This window comes from Vulpes vulpes, chromosome 4 (assembly GCF_048418805.1).
Source record: "Vulpes vulpes isolate BD-2025 chromosome 4, VulVul3, whole genome shotgun sequence".
Lineage (NCBI taxonomy): Eukaryota > Metazoa > Chordata > Mammalia > Carnivora > Canidae > Vulpes > Vulpes vulpes.
Window position 1 is genome coordinate 61866697 of NC_132783.1, and position 14671 is coordinate 61881367.

A 14671-nucleotide genomic window follows, 5' to 3' on the forward strand; every position below is an offset into this window, starting at 1 on the left:
CTTTAAGCTCATTTTTTATTGTAATTGGCCCAAAGGGGGAAAATGAAATTCCAACTGCTACTAATATTATTCTTTTATGGAAAAATAAGTAAACTGACTAATCCATTATCTTGAGTTATTTTCCCAGAAATGATAAAGGCATACTCCATGCCTATATTCTTATCTAATTCCCCCAGGTAAAATTTTTGCTTGCTAAATTTAAGGAAGAATAGTGGGGTGGTGATTGGGAACACAGCCTGACGACACAGAGTACCTGCTTTGAGTCCTGATGCTGCCAGTTATTAGCTGTTCAGCTTAGGGCAAGTTTCTTTACCTCTCTGGGCCTCCCTTTCCTCATATGTAAGGTAGAAAGAAATAAGAAAAAGAGGACCAGGGCTCTTGAGAGGATTATACGAATTAACAGATACAAATTGTTTGCCACATAGGAGCAGGTGCCTGAAAAATCATAAACATTTAATAAATCTCAACTGCTATTATGGTTGGGAATAAAAAGTATCATGTTGACCAAAGGAAGCTAGTCATTCTGTGGTAGGAAAAAAGTTACAGTTTGTCAAAATTAGATTGTCCCAACACTCCTAAGGATTTCTTCTGGTCTGCAAGTGCTCTGTATATCAGTGAAGTGAATGGTGACAAGTCATTAAATATAAGTGAAAAATCAGAAAAAAGTAGTTTCAATTCAATATTTCCCAATACTTTGAGTATGGAGATGAAGTGGGGATGGGAGGGAGAACACAAAATACGATTCTTCTACCTGCACAGTGATAAATTCTAGGTCTTTCCCGTTCTTTTGTTCATTCAACAAATACTATACTATCACCCTTTCCACTTTAGAGTAATAAGACTGACAACATGGTTTGTGAAGGAGATAAAAAGGGGACACAGACCTGTAATGATTTTGCTGTTTAGAAAAGGTGTTCCATAGCATGTTTCCCCAGAGAAACCAAAGATGTTAATCATTTATTCAGTAGTGTAGGAAATTTTCTGCTATGTGCTAATGTCACCTGGCTCCCACGCCACGCCATCAGTTAACATGGAATTTTAATTTAATTTAATTTAATTTTAAAATATTTTATTTATTTACTTGATAGAGACAGCAAGTGAACACAAGCAGGGGAGCAGCAGGCAAAGAAAGAAAAAGAAGCAGGCTCCTCGCTGAGCAGGGAGTTGGATGCTGGGCTAGGATCCCAGGACTCTGAGATCATGACCTGAGCTGAAGGCAGATGCTTAACCAACTGAGCCACCCAGGCAGCCCTCACCAGGAATTTAAAAAAAGAACCCATGGAAACTTTAGCAAAAAATATCTGATAGGCAAATCTGTGGTCCTCCATAAATATTGTCCAACTAATATTAAATACAGAGGAATTTTAGCTTATCTGCCCATGAAGATTACCTATGTACTGTTTCCCTCTTCTACATTAGGAATTAGAAGTGAAGCACTGAGGTTTTATCAGGTAATAATCATGTTTATTTTTTAAACAAATTAGATCACTAATATAAAATGTATTTTAAGGATGTGAAGTTTTTTAAAAATGCAAAGTTTTAAATTTTCCCAAAAGATCTTCTATGTCAATTTCACTATTTTCAGAAATAGAGAGAAACAAGTTTTGAGATGAAGAATACATTCAGAAAAATTGTCATTTTGGGTTATAATGACATGCTTTAATCTATAAATTTTATATCATATGCTTGCTTTTGGAATTCCTTTAGAGATTGAGAGCTCTAGTTGAGAAATATTTTTTAGAGTTATTTTTATTTTTTTACAAATATTTATTTTGAAGTAAACTATTTTTAAAATTATGAAAATTTAGTGATATTTGCTTCTAACGAGGTTAAAATTTGTGATTTTTAGAAGCTATTAAGCCTAAATCAATTTGGAGTATATATCTGACAAGATTCATCAGACTATAAACTACTTTGAATTTCTACTGATTGGATATGTTGAGGATACAATGGGACCACAAGAAAACCAGAGCAGATCTGCATTTTTTTAATGTACTGGGAAGAAGAAGATTTATAGGTATAGGAGATAAGTTTCTCACCAGCAAACTGCATCCATGTAGTATATATGGCAAATAAACAGGCAGTTTTAGTAGATGGCCTAGAAGCACAGGATTTAGCTTTCTACATCAAAATGACAAATTGTAGGCATGGAGGAGTTACACCATATGCCAGGAGGGAAAAAGTGAGTAAAATCCATACACAAAGAGGCAGAAGCATGGAGTAAGAGAATTAATTTGCAAAGATTTTATTTATTTATTTGACAGGGAGAGAGAGAGAGAGAGAGAGAGGAAAGAGAGAGCACAAGAAAGGGGAGGAGCAGAGGGAGAAGCAGTTTCCCTGCTGATCCCCGCTGAGCAGGGAGCCTGATGTGGGGCTGAACCCCAGGACCCTGGGATCATGACCTGAGCTGAAGGCAGACGCTTGACTAAGCACCCAGGTGCTCCTGGAATAAGACAATTTAGAAGAAAAAACAAAAGAAAATATTAAATTAGAGGGTACTTCAGACCATTCAGGGGTCCAGATCAAAACTCAAAATTGGTGATGAGAAATCCATCAGCAGTAAATAGGGCACTTCACTTTGCCAGCATCTGCTGGAATTTTCTTTCTTCAAAACAAGTATATTTCACACTTTTGTAAGTTGCCTTTCTGACTATGGTACTCTTCAGAATGTAGAGGAAGCAAAACCAGAAGCTTTTAATATGCATTTAAATCTAAAAACTTAATGGATGAGTTAGAAGGGAGAGAAATCTCCTAAGAAAGTGACCCTAGCATTTGATAATTTTAACCAATAAAGGATAGAACAATAGGCATAACTTAATGTGTACCCTAAATATTTTAATAAGTAAGAGAAGAAGGAGGAAAAGATTTCCTCAGTCAGAAACTCAAAATAGTAGAAACTGTTGAGTGTTTAACTTATGATAGCATCATTCTAGATACTTCCACATGGTTATCTTCTTCATATTGGTAGAAACATCTCATTAAGATGAAATGGCTTCAGACTGTTGAGGAAAGATAATGGATTATAAAGAGGCATTCTGGGAATCAAGCATGAGGGGCCAGGATGATGGCAAAAGCAGTGGCAACAGCCAGTCAATGTGAATGCACTGGAAATTCTCTGGTAACTTTTTAAAGCAGTGGCATACATGATACAAGTAGAGTTGTCCAAGAATAAGCAGAGAGTTCTATGTTTAACTTTTTGAGGAGCCTACATACTGTTTTCTTCAATGACTGCACTAGCTTCTGGGAAGATGATTTTCAAAATGAAGAAAGGCAACCTCCAGAGACTACTTGCTAAAAAGTTGGATATCAATAATCAAAATTAGCAACTGAAATAAACACAGGGAAAGCACAATTATCAAGTTTGTGGCTAGCATAAATGTAAAGAACTAGTTAGCCCTGAATGACAGAGCTGAACTTTAACAATATTTTGGCCTTGGGGGTGCCTGGGTGGCTCCGTGGTTGAGTATCTGCCTTTGGCTCAGGTCGTGATCCCGGGGTCCTGGGATTGAGTCCTGCATTGGGCTCCCTGTGAGGAGCCTGTTTCTCCCTCTGCCTGGGTCTCTGCCTCTCTCTGTCTCTCTTGAATAAATAAATCTTTTTTTAAAAATTAAAATAAAATAAAAATATTTTGGCCTTGGATTATGGCCTGACTTATTAGAGAAACGATGACATATATTAACACTTATTGGGGGCCTGGGTGGCTTGGTTGGTTAAGTGTCTGACTCTTGATCTCAATTTAGGTTTTGATCTCAGGGTCATGAGCTCAAACACCACAGCGGGCTCTACGCTAGGAGTGGAGCCTGCTTAAAAAACATGATTTTCCTTTTTAAAATTAAACATTAAAATAAACATATACTTACTTACCTTTGCCATAATATCTGCATAAGCCATATATAAAAAGTCTTCTTCCAGTTTGCTATGCAAAAGAAGAAAACATGAATTTTTAAGTAGGAGTAGGAGATTAGTCATATGCAAAACTGCCATCACTGTATAAAATAACATTTATTTCTCAAACAGTATGCCTTTTTAAAATGAAATAAACAGAAAACATAGGCAAAGTCATTATTCAAAAGTATAGTAGCATCAGACAGCAAAGATCTCAGACCAAAATAGCTGACCCATCTTACCTTCCAGAAGAGGCCTTCAAGTCTCACAAAATAAATGGTCTATTGATTTAACACACAAATGTAATAACTTTAATTCTCTTGAGATTACAAAAGCTGAAACAAGCAAGTTTAAATGAGGTAGGGGCTTTTGACAGAAGTGATATTTGACATTTGATGGAAAGATTCCCCAAGTTATTATGCTACTACACTGTTAAAAATACAATAGTCATTGTGATTCTTAAAAATTAAGAAATATGTTTAATATCTTCTTCTTAAGTATGGAAACCATTAATTCATGAAGAAAGGTTTCCATCCAAAAATACATATTTGCAAAATTATTTTAGCAGTCTTAAGGTTCAGCCATCAGAAAAAATCATTTATGAAAATACCTCATTACCTGACAATGCCAGACATAGTTGCTCTATGCTTAGGGATGAGATGATTTTGTTAGTTAGGAAATAGTAAGAGAGAGACATTGTGAGAGAAGGATGGATCACATTTGCTAAGAGGGAGAAATGTGCATTATTATGCCATGCATAGAGGTCAAATGAACTTGTCTAGACTCTCAAAAGATTCATGTGGATAGGACTGATCATTAAATTATTTTCCAGTTTCTGCAGGAATGAGTGTGAAGCTAGGGCAAAAGGCTCCCTTTTGCACAGCAGGGAGGCAGATAAATGTTCTATGACCTCTGAAAGATTTCATCCACAGAATCTCTGCAGTACTCCCTATTATGAGCAAATGCTGAGCCCATTTGGTTACTGGGCATCTGAGGGCATAGCTTATTTAACTACACAGAGGTTCCGCTTTGTGGCTTTGGTAAATTCATATAAGTAAGACTGTAGAAACATGGAAAATGGCAAATGCCTTTAAAATAGATCTCAAAGAAACTTCCTGTTGAGATGATGTCTTACTCATCTTCTACAGGTTTCCTAAGACCCACTGCACAATGGAGACACAATCTACTCAGGAAATTTTGGGTCACCATCGGCCTCCACATATTTTTTCATACTGGAATTTGCTTTGGGCTCTTGTTTTATTTTATAAAGGCCATTTGTGATAAAGAAAAAAAACCATTTCATTAGATTCAGGATCAACAGCAAATGACAAAGTTGTTACAAAAAACTGGAGCTCACTGGTAGATATTAAAGCCTGAACTGGAATGAATATTGGTCCACACATGTATGGCAGACTGGTCCTATTGCAGAAAATTCTCTCTCCTAACAAAAACAAGATGAAACTGCAACATGAAAGTGTGAAACACAAGATATTCAGACATGGGTTTCTTTATCTGTTCCTCCTATTCTCACATGAACACTCCCAACCATACCATTTTTCTGTTAAAGCTGTTCGACTAAACAGAAGGATGAGTTGATGGAGAGGATCAACTCTCTTCGTGCTTTCCTCTTCTTCTGGAGGGTCGGCTCCAGGCTTCTACAAAAAGCCAAATCCATAAAATTTCACATTAGATGAAACATGCATACAAACCCAGAAGTAATATGAGCAGGCATGGTCCTAGGGTGGCAAGAAAATGTCTTCATGCCACCTTCACCTTTCAAACATCCCACGAGTGTATCTGTGCCCAGAACTCTAGCCACAAGGGAGTCTGAGCAGAGCTGGATTTCTACTTTGCAGCTGAGGGTCAGGAACAATGCCTAAAAGGAAAGCCATCTTCTTCCTGATCTGGCAAGTGTGTGTTTGTGTTTAAGATGTATCGTGCATGCACTTGTGTGTGCTTTGAGGCATCGTGAATGCACGTGTGTGTTTTATAGACATTGTGCATGCACATGTGTGTATTACACTAATCAATGCAAAACTATGCAGTTTAAAAAAGATATTTAATAATTGGACCAAAAAACACTGTGGGCAAGGATGACTCACATCATTTAAAAAGTCTGAATGCTATTCTCAGAAGCAGATTCACAACCAGGGGTGTATTTGGCAGAGATTTCAGCTTTAGGGTGGGCTCAATTTATAAGGAATTACAATAAAATCCTAAGTCACTCCAAGTACAAACATTTAGTTCACACAGCAATGAAAACTGATTATCAAATAAACATTTTCTTTGCCTACACAAATAAAGAATGCTAAATGAGTTAATACTTGAACGACTCACACATTTTTATTTTCAGTTACTTTAAACTTCAAAAGAATAAGTTTGTACTCTTAGAACTTTTAACATGAAGAAAATTATTAAGCATTTTTACAGACTGTTGAATTAATTAATCTTCACTGTGTTGAATGTTTAATGACTTTTATGTCTCTATTGCCTTACCCATTCAGACTGATTCTTTTCTCTACATAAATGATCTTTTTTTTCCTGGATTTAAGGTTTAATATTGTAGATACTGGGTAAATTTCTATAAGATATCTAACATTCTATGGCTTGTTTCGGTTCTAAAGACAAACTGAATTCACTTAAAATATAAGTCAAGCTTTCATGAATTATATCAGTTTATCTAATATTCCTTGATAACTTGTGAGTTGGAAAAAAAAAAACTTTTAGAGATCTTTAACGTGGGAATCATGAGGCCTCCAACTAATCTGCAAAATACCACTGGACCATATGCTTGTAAATTTTCCTGAGACAATGGCTTTCATCAGATGTTTCAAGAGGTCTAGGACTTATGAAAGATTAAGACAACAGCTCCCCAGAGCACTCTGCTCTTAGTACAGGAGTATTCTTACCAGCACAACATGGTGGGACCAAAAATCTACTTGCCCACTACAACATTTGTCATGACTTCCTGTTCTTGCATAACAGCCTATTATCCTCTGTCCTGTGTGTTTTTAAAAACCCATTACTTTTCACTGGCTTTTGTTAACCTTTACTTATTTTTGGTGAAGAACTTCATTATGGTTAAGGTTTTATAGCTCTATACTGGTTCTGAGGTGTTTACAGGTGTTTTGAGGAAGAATTTAAAACAATAATGGCATCCAAGTTTGGTTAATAAACTTCTATCATTCAGCTTAATTTCTGAATTGCTTTGATGAGCAATTTGATGAGCAAATTCTTCAATTCTTTGAAGAGATCTCTTTGAAATAAGGATAAAATTTTCCCTAAACACTGAATGTAATAACAATCAAGAATAAGATTTCTAGGATGAATACGCTGCAATGATATTTTCTCTTATATGACTTAAGTGCTAATATCAATGTTATTCACCAAGCCCAAACCCTCTTTCATCTTACAACTCCATGAAAACATACTGCTAAATCTTCTATTAATTTATCTTCAAAGTAGTGTTCTTCTGTTTCAATCCAAGACTTTTCATATCCCTGAAGAAAGAGATTGACAGCCCGATGCCTAAAACATAAGCACAATTCCAAACAAGGAATGTTTAGAAATAAATTGGAAAGGTATTCAGTAGTGCTTTATCACTGGACACTCTGTACACTAAAAAAAAATAAATAAACTTCCTACTCATGATTGGAGAGGCAATACATCATAATGAATAAGGCAAGGCTTCTTAAATTCACATGCTGACTTATATTTAAATTCTGGCGCTACCATTTCTAAGCTTCATAACACTGGCCAAATTATCAACTTTATCAGGTTTCACTTTTTCCACTGATAAAACTAGGATAACTCCATTTGCATTTCAGTTTTGAGAAACTTAAAATGAGATAAACAATGTAAAGCACATTGGGTAAATAGATGGTCATTAAGTGGTAGCTATTATGACATAAAGTGGCTCTGGATAAACAATATATAGGCGTTAATAAAGGAACTATTCAGTGTTTGAGTTAACATTAGATACAGGCCTGGAGGATTACAAAAAAAATGTATTATGTGAACTTAATAGGAGAATGTATCCAAAGACTAAATCCTGGAAAGCTGAAGATAAATGGTTGCCCGTGAAACAAAAGTGCACCGAAGACTATAAAAGAATCAATAAACTCATCATGAAGTTGATAAGACATATGAGTAAGAGTCCATCATAAGAAAGGGTAAAAGAAAGTCATGATCCATAAGGAATCATCCTAAGGGAATATCAGAAGTGTTAAAAGGAGACGTGCCATCATAGGATGGAAAGCTGAGCCTAACCATACTAGTGGAGTCATGAGACATATGGTCAGAAAGGTTTATGAAGGGTCTGGAAAACCAATGAGAGGAGCTGACAATGCACCTGGAACTGCTAGAAATCATCATACAGTCCTGTGTGTGAAACACGCATGACAAAAGATGGGCTCATCCTTCCCGGGATAGCAGAATCACCTGAGCTGCTTTTACACAATACACTTGCTAAGCACGCAGAGAAATTCTGATTCAACAGGTTGAGGCTTGGGTATTTCTGAAATGAGTTTGTGTGTGTTTCCCCAAAGTACCAGGTCTGAGAGCCACTGCAAAAAGAGATACAATTTTGAAAAGGTTATGTCAGAGAGAGTAGAACAGCAGACTCTGTGACACTGGGGAAACTTGCTTGGAATCTGCTGCCATCAACATGATTAGAAGAGGCAATGAACAAGGGAGCTGAAGAGGTGGCCATAAAGGGAAGAGTGGCGATAGGAAACAGATAAAACAAAAATCTGAAGGAACTTGGAGAATGACTGGATAGGAGTGAACAGAAAAGGAAAAGGACTATAAATTCAAGGTTATTATTTTTTTTTAATCAAGGAACTGGTGACATCATAACGGAATCAGAGAATTTAAAAGCAGCAGATAGGCAGAGGGGGAAATTAATGTATTTTTATACTCAGTGAATGTGCCATGGCAAGGAATCCAGCAATCTTAGTAAAAGGAGAGCATGCAAAGTTTCTTCGCTTTGTTTTGTTTCACTCCCTGACTCACTTTATTCAAACATGTACTGAAAGTCAGTGTTCTATGTACTGAGGATATATATATAAAATTGAACAAGACTTTAAAGGATCTTAAAGTCGGAATTAGAGAAACAAACGGGCCCGACACTACAGGAACGCACCCACAGCTAGAGGTCTGTACAAGTGTCCTGGAAACAGAGGAGGAAGCATTCCACCTGCAAGGAGTGTAAGTGCATGGTTTGGTCAGAGACATTCCAAAAGAGATGCAGCTGAGCTGTGTCCTGTCTACCAGGGGACGTGGAAATGATGCCGTTTATACAAAGCTCTGAGCAGGAAGAGCACAGATTCTTAGGAAAACCACAAGGAGGCTGAACTGGTACCTTGCCCACAGAGCCAGACTCAAATGTATCAGGATATTTCTCTATTAGAAGGTATGTCAGCTGTAAGAGAAGGTCGAGGGTCCGTTAAATGCATTTATGTGATTCCCATGAACTAGTTCCATGTCAGTTCTTCTCCCCAAGATGGGAAGTAAAAAAAAAAAAAAAGCAAACAATTAACATGAATACTCTTAAGTTTGGTTCTAAGCACTCTGTATACCTCAACCCATTAAGTAATCTCAACAACTCCATGAGGCAAATCTCATCAATGGTACACATGAGGAATTTAGAATAGTCAGGTAAGAAACTTTACCAATGTCATGCAGCCATCAGCTGAGACACCAGGATTCAAATTGAGGTAGTCTGAGTTCCTTCCTAATTACCCTACCCTGCCTTACATACATGAACAGATCTCCCTCATTATTTAAACGTCCTTAACAATCCCAATGTAGACCACAATCCTCTGGGAACATACAAGAAAGCAAAACAAACTTAAGTATTACACAGAAGAACCAAGACCTCTCTTCCATCTGTCTCTCAAACTATTGCATTTAGGTTACAATAGATGCTATACTCCTACTGCTTGGTACAGAAAAAAAAAAGTCTATTACAGACATCAAAAAAATTCTGACCTTGGCAGGTTGTATAAAGGAGCCATTCGAAAACAGGCTACCACTGCTCTTTTCCTCTGCTTGGATAACAGTTTGTGCCATACTGCCTTCTTGGATCTCTGTGGGTGCTCCACCTGAGGTAAAATGATACAAAAAAAAAAGAATTAAATATTTAAACCCCAAACTATCCTCAAAAATATAGTACTAGGCAGCTGTGCCTTTTAGATTAAAAACTTTTGGAATTTCAATTCCAAAAGTATCTTACAATTATTATGGAAAAGCCCACATCCTAGAAGTAACCCAATGCTAAACTGGAAATAGTTGTGAATGTTACATATTTTCTTCAGACAAAATAGAATATTTCCCTAGTAGTGTGCCCTGAAGAAGCTGTGTCATCTCTAAAATCAAAGAACTGTAAAACCATTCTACATAAAATCATGGTTTCAGAATTTGGCTATGGTTCTAAAACATGTTTTCTATCTATGTAAAAAATGAACCTATTCTTATTTATGTATCCATTTAAACCAATTTTATCTTAAGAGTTGCAGCAGTCTACACAAATAGAGGCAGACACAGGAAATTTAACCGAAAATTCAACTGTTCCTTAATATAATAGGATGGAGAGGAGATGACAAGGCTTCGGAAACACATTACTAGGAGTGAGGTAAAGAATTTAATTTTGCAAAAATGTTAAAATATGTAATTATTTGTTAGAGAGGGACAAATGAGAATTCAAAGTTGTAGTCAATGAGGCAAGCAAGCTATTTATTTAGCTAATGGTGTTTGGAGCTCCAAGACGAGAAAAAGAGATTAATTATAAGTATTAGAGAGGAAAAAAAAAACCCAACATGTAATTCTAAATTAATTAGTAGTCTCTAGGTAATTGAACACTGTACTTCCCAGACTGTAATATCTCCGGCGCATACATGTAGACTTCTGGAAGAAATAAAAATGTTACGTTAGCTAAAAAAAAAAAAATAAATAAATAAAACTAAAGTCTATTATCCTTTGCAATAAAGGGTCAAACTATGAATGTCATAATGCCTGAGGAAAACATTAACAATGTCTGGACTACAGTGATTTAGAAATTTTAATGAAGCAACTTGTATAATTGGAAAGCACTTATTTCTGTGATGGTCCATCCTCCACAGGATCAAGAAATACTTTCTGCACCTCAATTGTCCACCTCAATTTTCTTCTTGATGACCACGTTAAGTGAATCAAGAGTAGTAATGTTCAACTAAATCCAATGCATTCGAGTTCCATCTTGAGATTCAGGCTGTACAGCCTACGTTTTTGTGGGAATACAGTATTCTCATCGGTGTGGGTGACAGTCAACAAACACAATGAAGTACCAAAACATTGAAGATATAGCAGTGAACATGGTAGAAGTGTCTGCCATCATGAAGCTTACCACTTGGCAGAGCATTTTATTATACATCAAAAGTCCCTGAATAGCGAGGTTTCTTCTGACTGTCCAAATGCCAGGAGGTGCTGATGTGTCAGTGTGGCTTGAATGTATTAGGAAATTGCAAGGGATCAGGTTATTCTCATGGGAGAATGAACAGATATGTAGTATAAAATATACAACTGCAAAGGTTGCTAATACTGAAGATAAATTAAATCAAATACCTGTTACACACCCACTGTTTTTGCACTGAGTTTAGCAAGTGAAAATACTCTTCACAAGCTACTCTATGACTAAGTGACAAATTAACTTTAGATACAGGTATTGAAGGCCTCTTGTGGCACATCTTTCACTCTTTCCTATTCTTTGATACTTGATTATTTCTTTTTACTTATATTCTTAATAAGTTGAAGAATAATTGACCTTAACTAAAATCTGACCCCTTAACTTTTCCCTAGAAAATTCCTATTTCTCTTTTAAGATTATAGGGATCACCTACTTCACAGCTAGGTTAAGTCTGGACCCCTTCTATAAGTCTATTCAGCACATTTTGGATCCTAGCACATCTATATTATGACATATTTATGTGCCACATGATCTACTACAGCATGACCTACTTGAGTAGAGAGACACTATTCAATCCCCAGAACCTGCAGAGTATAACACTGCCATATGGTAGCACGTGCAATAAACGTTCATGGGGGGAATGGCTGCATCATAAAATCAACCTCAATACTTTACAGATGATTTCATTCATTACAGTTGAATACATTTATCAATATATAATATGTGAATATAATTAAATATCATCAGATTTCAATTAGCTTCATTTAACGTATCTAAGATTCATTCAAACAAATCCGGATATGTGTGCGAAAATAGGAAGAATTAAGACCTTATTGTGTGGGGCACCTGGGTGGCTCAGTTGGTTAAGCATCTGACTCTTGATTTCAGCTCAGGTTATGATCTCAGAGTCGTGAGATCGAGCCCTGCATCAGGTTCTGCACTGAGTGTGGAGCCTACTCGGGATTCTCTCTCTCCCTCTCCTTCTGCCCCTCCCCCAATCCTCTCTATATTAAAAATAAAAACAAAACAAAAAACCTTATGGTAGAGTACTGCTGCCAGAAATAATCCTCCGGTACACACTAAGTAGACATTTAATAGTCTCCTGAAATATGTATATCATTCTGGAGAAACAACTGTATGACTTTACACGTCGCTTAAAATTTCATTAACTTAAATTTTGTCACCTGCTCAATGATAATTTGTATTTATTGAATATTTCATGAGAATATTATGGAAATATTTAGGGGAATATTAAGCTTCCTAAATTTTATTATATTATTAATATTGTCATGTTAGACAATGTAAATACATGTTGACAGCCATGTGGTTTAAGGGTATCCTAAGTTAAATCTCATTAGGTGTAGTGATAAATTGAATAGCATGGGAGAAGTTATTAATGTTTGATGGGCACTTAGGTAAGCAAGAAGGAAATTACAAGGATACTACATGAAGTGATATCCTTATGTTATTTAACTGGTCAAGGCAGGATGGGAGATCACCAGATAATGTAAAACAGGAATGAAAGAATAATGTTATTGCTACACTAATATATTCTGCAAAACATTTTTTTTAAAGGTAGAGAGATTTTTTTATTTTTTATTTTATTTTATTTTTTAAAATTTCTATTTATTTATGATAGTCAGAGAGAGACAGAGAGAGGCAGAGACACAGGCAGAGGGAGAAGCAGGTTCCATGCACTGGGAGCCCGACGTGGGATTCGATCCCGGGTCTCCAGGATCGCGCCCTGGGCCAAAGGCAAGCGCTAAACCGCTGTGCCACCCAGGGATCCCTCTGCAAAACATTTAAATGACAAAGTTTCTGAGATGACAAAGGCCATTTTAGTATGTTTATTGTAAAATGAGAGACCTGCCATGTCAGGTGAGGGCTATCATAAAGGCCCAATGACAGATCACAATGTTGGGTTCACACTGGGCTCCCTCACTCTGGTATCATTTTGCTGAATGGATCTAGGAGAAATAGAGACAATGTCCCTGTATTGCAGATATTTTACCTAAACCAGAAGATTCCTCACACAAAAATATAACCACTGATGGATAATGTTTCAAATATTATTTGTTTAAGAACTGTTGAACAAAGTAATGGATAAGGAGATCAAACACACTGTGAACCTTGTAGTTTAAAATAGGCTACAACTGAAAAATTATATGAAAACACTAATTTGACATAGTTTCAATATCAATGCATTGTTCTCCTTGAAATGTGATTTATTGCTGATCTTGGAGCAAATTAACTAAAAAATATCTCTAATAAAAGGAAAGGTGAAGCAAATGACAAAAAAAATTCAAATATTAAGCTAATGAAAGCATCTCAGACATGTTGTTATGAGCAGTAATAAAAAAAAATTATATGTAGAACATGCAGTCAGGTAACTCCCAAAATTTTAGTTAGAATGATTTAAAATTAGGTATGTAATCCTATTTATCTGTGTAATTTTGGAAATATTTTGAGAAAAAGACAATAAGACAAAGGTGGTAATATCCCAAAATATATTAGCTATATATTGCTACAAAAATTAAAAGCTTGGAAATTTTGCTTACTCCTGAATTGTATATTCTTTATAATGAAGATGGTGAACAGATATGTTTTTTGGCCCACAGCTAACAATTAACATCTTTAAAATGCTTTTATACTCTGTTAAGGCAAATACAATGGAATGCAGAATCTAACCTGCTCAAGATGAAAAAGCACATTTGCTATATCTAATACTCTTTCTACGGTCTTTTCCGGATCTGATGTATCTTCAGTCCTGTTTGGTAAGTCTTTGTAAAGAGCCATTTGCCATCTGATAGCAGGATCCTCCAACTGAAGAAAAAAAGGAAAAAGTTTCAAAAATACAAGGTTACAACATAAAGAGGGCAAAACCTACTTTATTTAGTGTAGTTCAGTGTCAAAACACTGTGCAGAGATCAGGGTGGAGAATGACCTCATACTCATGAAATTAATCATCTACTGGGGAAGACTCTTTAATCTCTAGATTAAATTAGAGATTAAATACATGCAATTGTGATGAAGGCTACTCAAGAGAAAAAAAAAAAAAAGTATCTCAAGCTTCAAGCTAACCCGCTGGTAGTTGGTAAGATTCCCTTGAAGAAGTGAAGTTTTGCTTAAGTTGCAAGGATGAGCCAGATATAATCAATGAAGTAGACAAAGCGACCTTCTATGTTTCTCTTTCCCTTTCACAAACACTTAAAGATCTACATACTTACTGTCACAGGCATATGGGATCACATTTATCTATAAATATAGGAGCTCTACAACAGATCTTAGTCTCACTGAAACAAAGATATCCATTATAAACCCCTGGAGTCCTAATAAAATCAT

At 36.1% G+C, this 14671-nt stretch overlaps 1 protein-coding gene across 3 annotated transcripts in view; it reads right to left on the minus strand.

Moving 5' to 3' along the window:
* Positions 1–14671, minus strand: part of RYR2 (ryanodine receptor 2) — a 721805-nt gene that overhangs the window by 83531 nt on the left and 623603 nt on the right. For 2 of the 3 annotated variants that reach the window (XM_072755909.1, XM_072755907.1), the window contains exons 70-74: positions 14018–14152; positions 9877–9989; positions 7317–7413; positions 5437–5540; positions 3865–3916 (exon numbers count right to left, since the gene is read on the minus strand). In XM_072755909.1, the coding sequence (XP_072612010.1) occupies positions 3865–3916; positions 5437–5540; positions 7317–7413; positions 9877–9989; positions 14018–14152 (501 nt within the window). Of the gene's footprint in view, positions 1–3864; positions 3917–5436; positions 5541–7316; positions 7414–9876; positions 9990–10754; positions 10792–14017; positions 14153–14671 lie in introns of all 3 variants that reach the window. The other variant, XM_072755910.1, reaches the window with a different exon arrangement.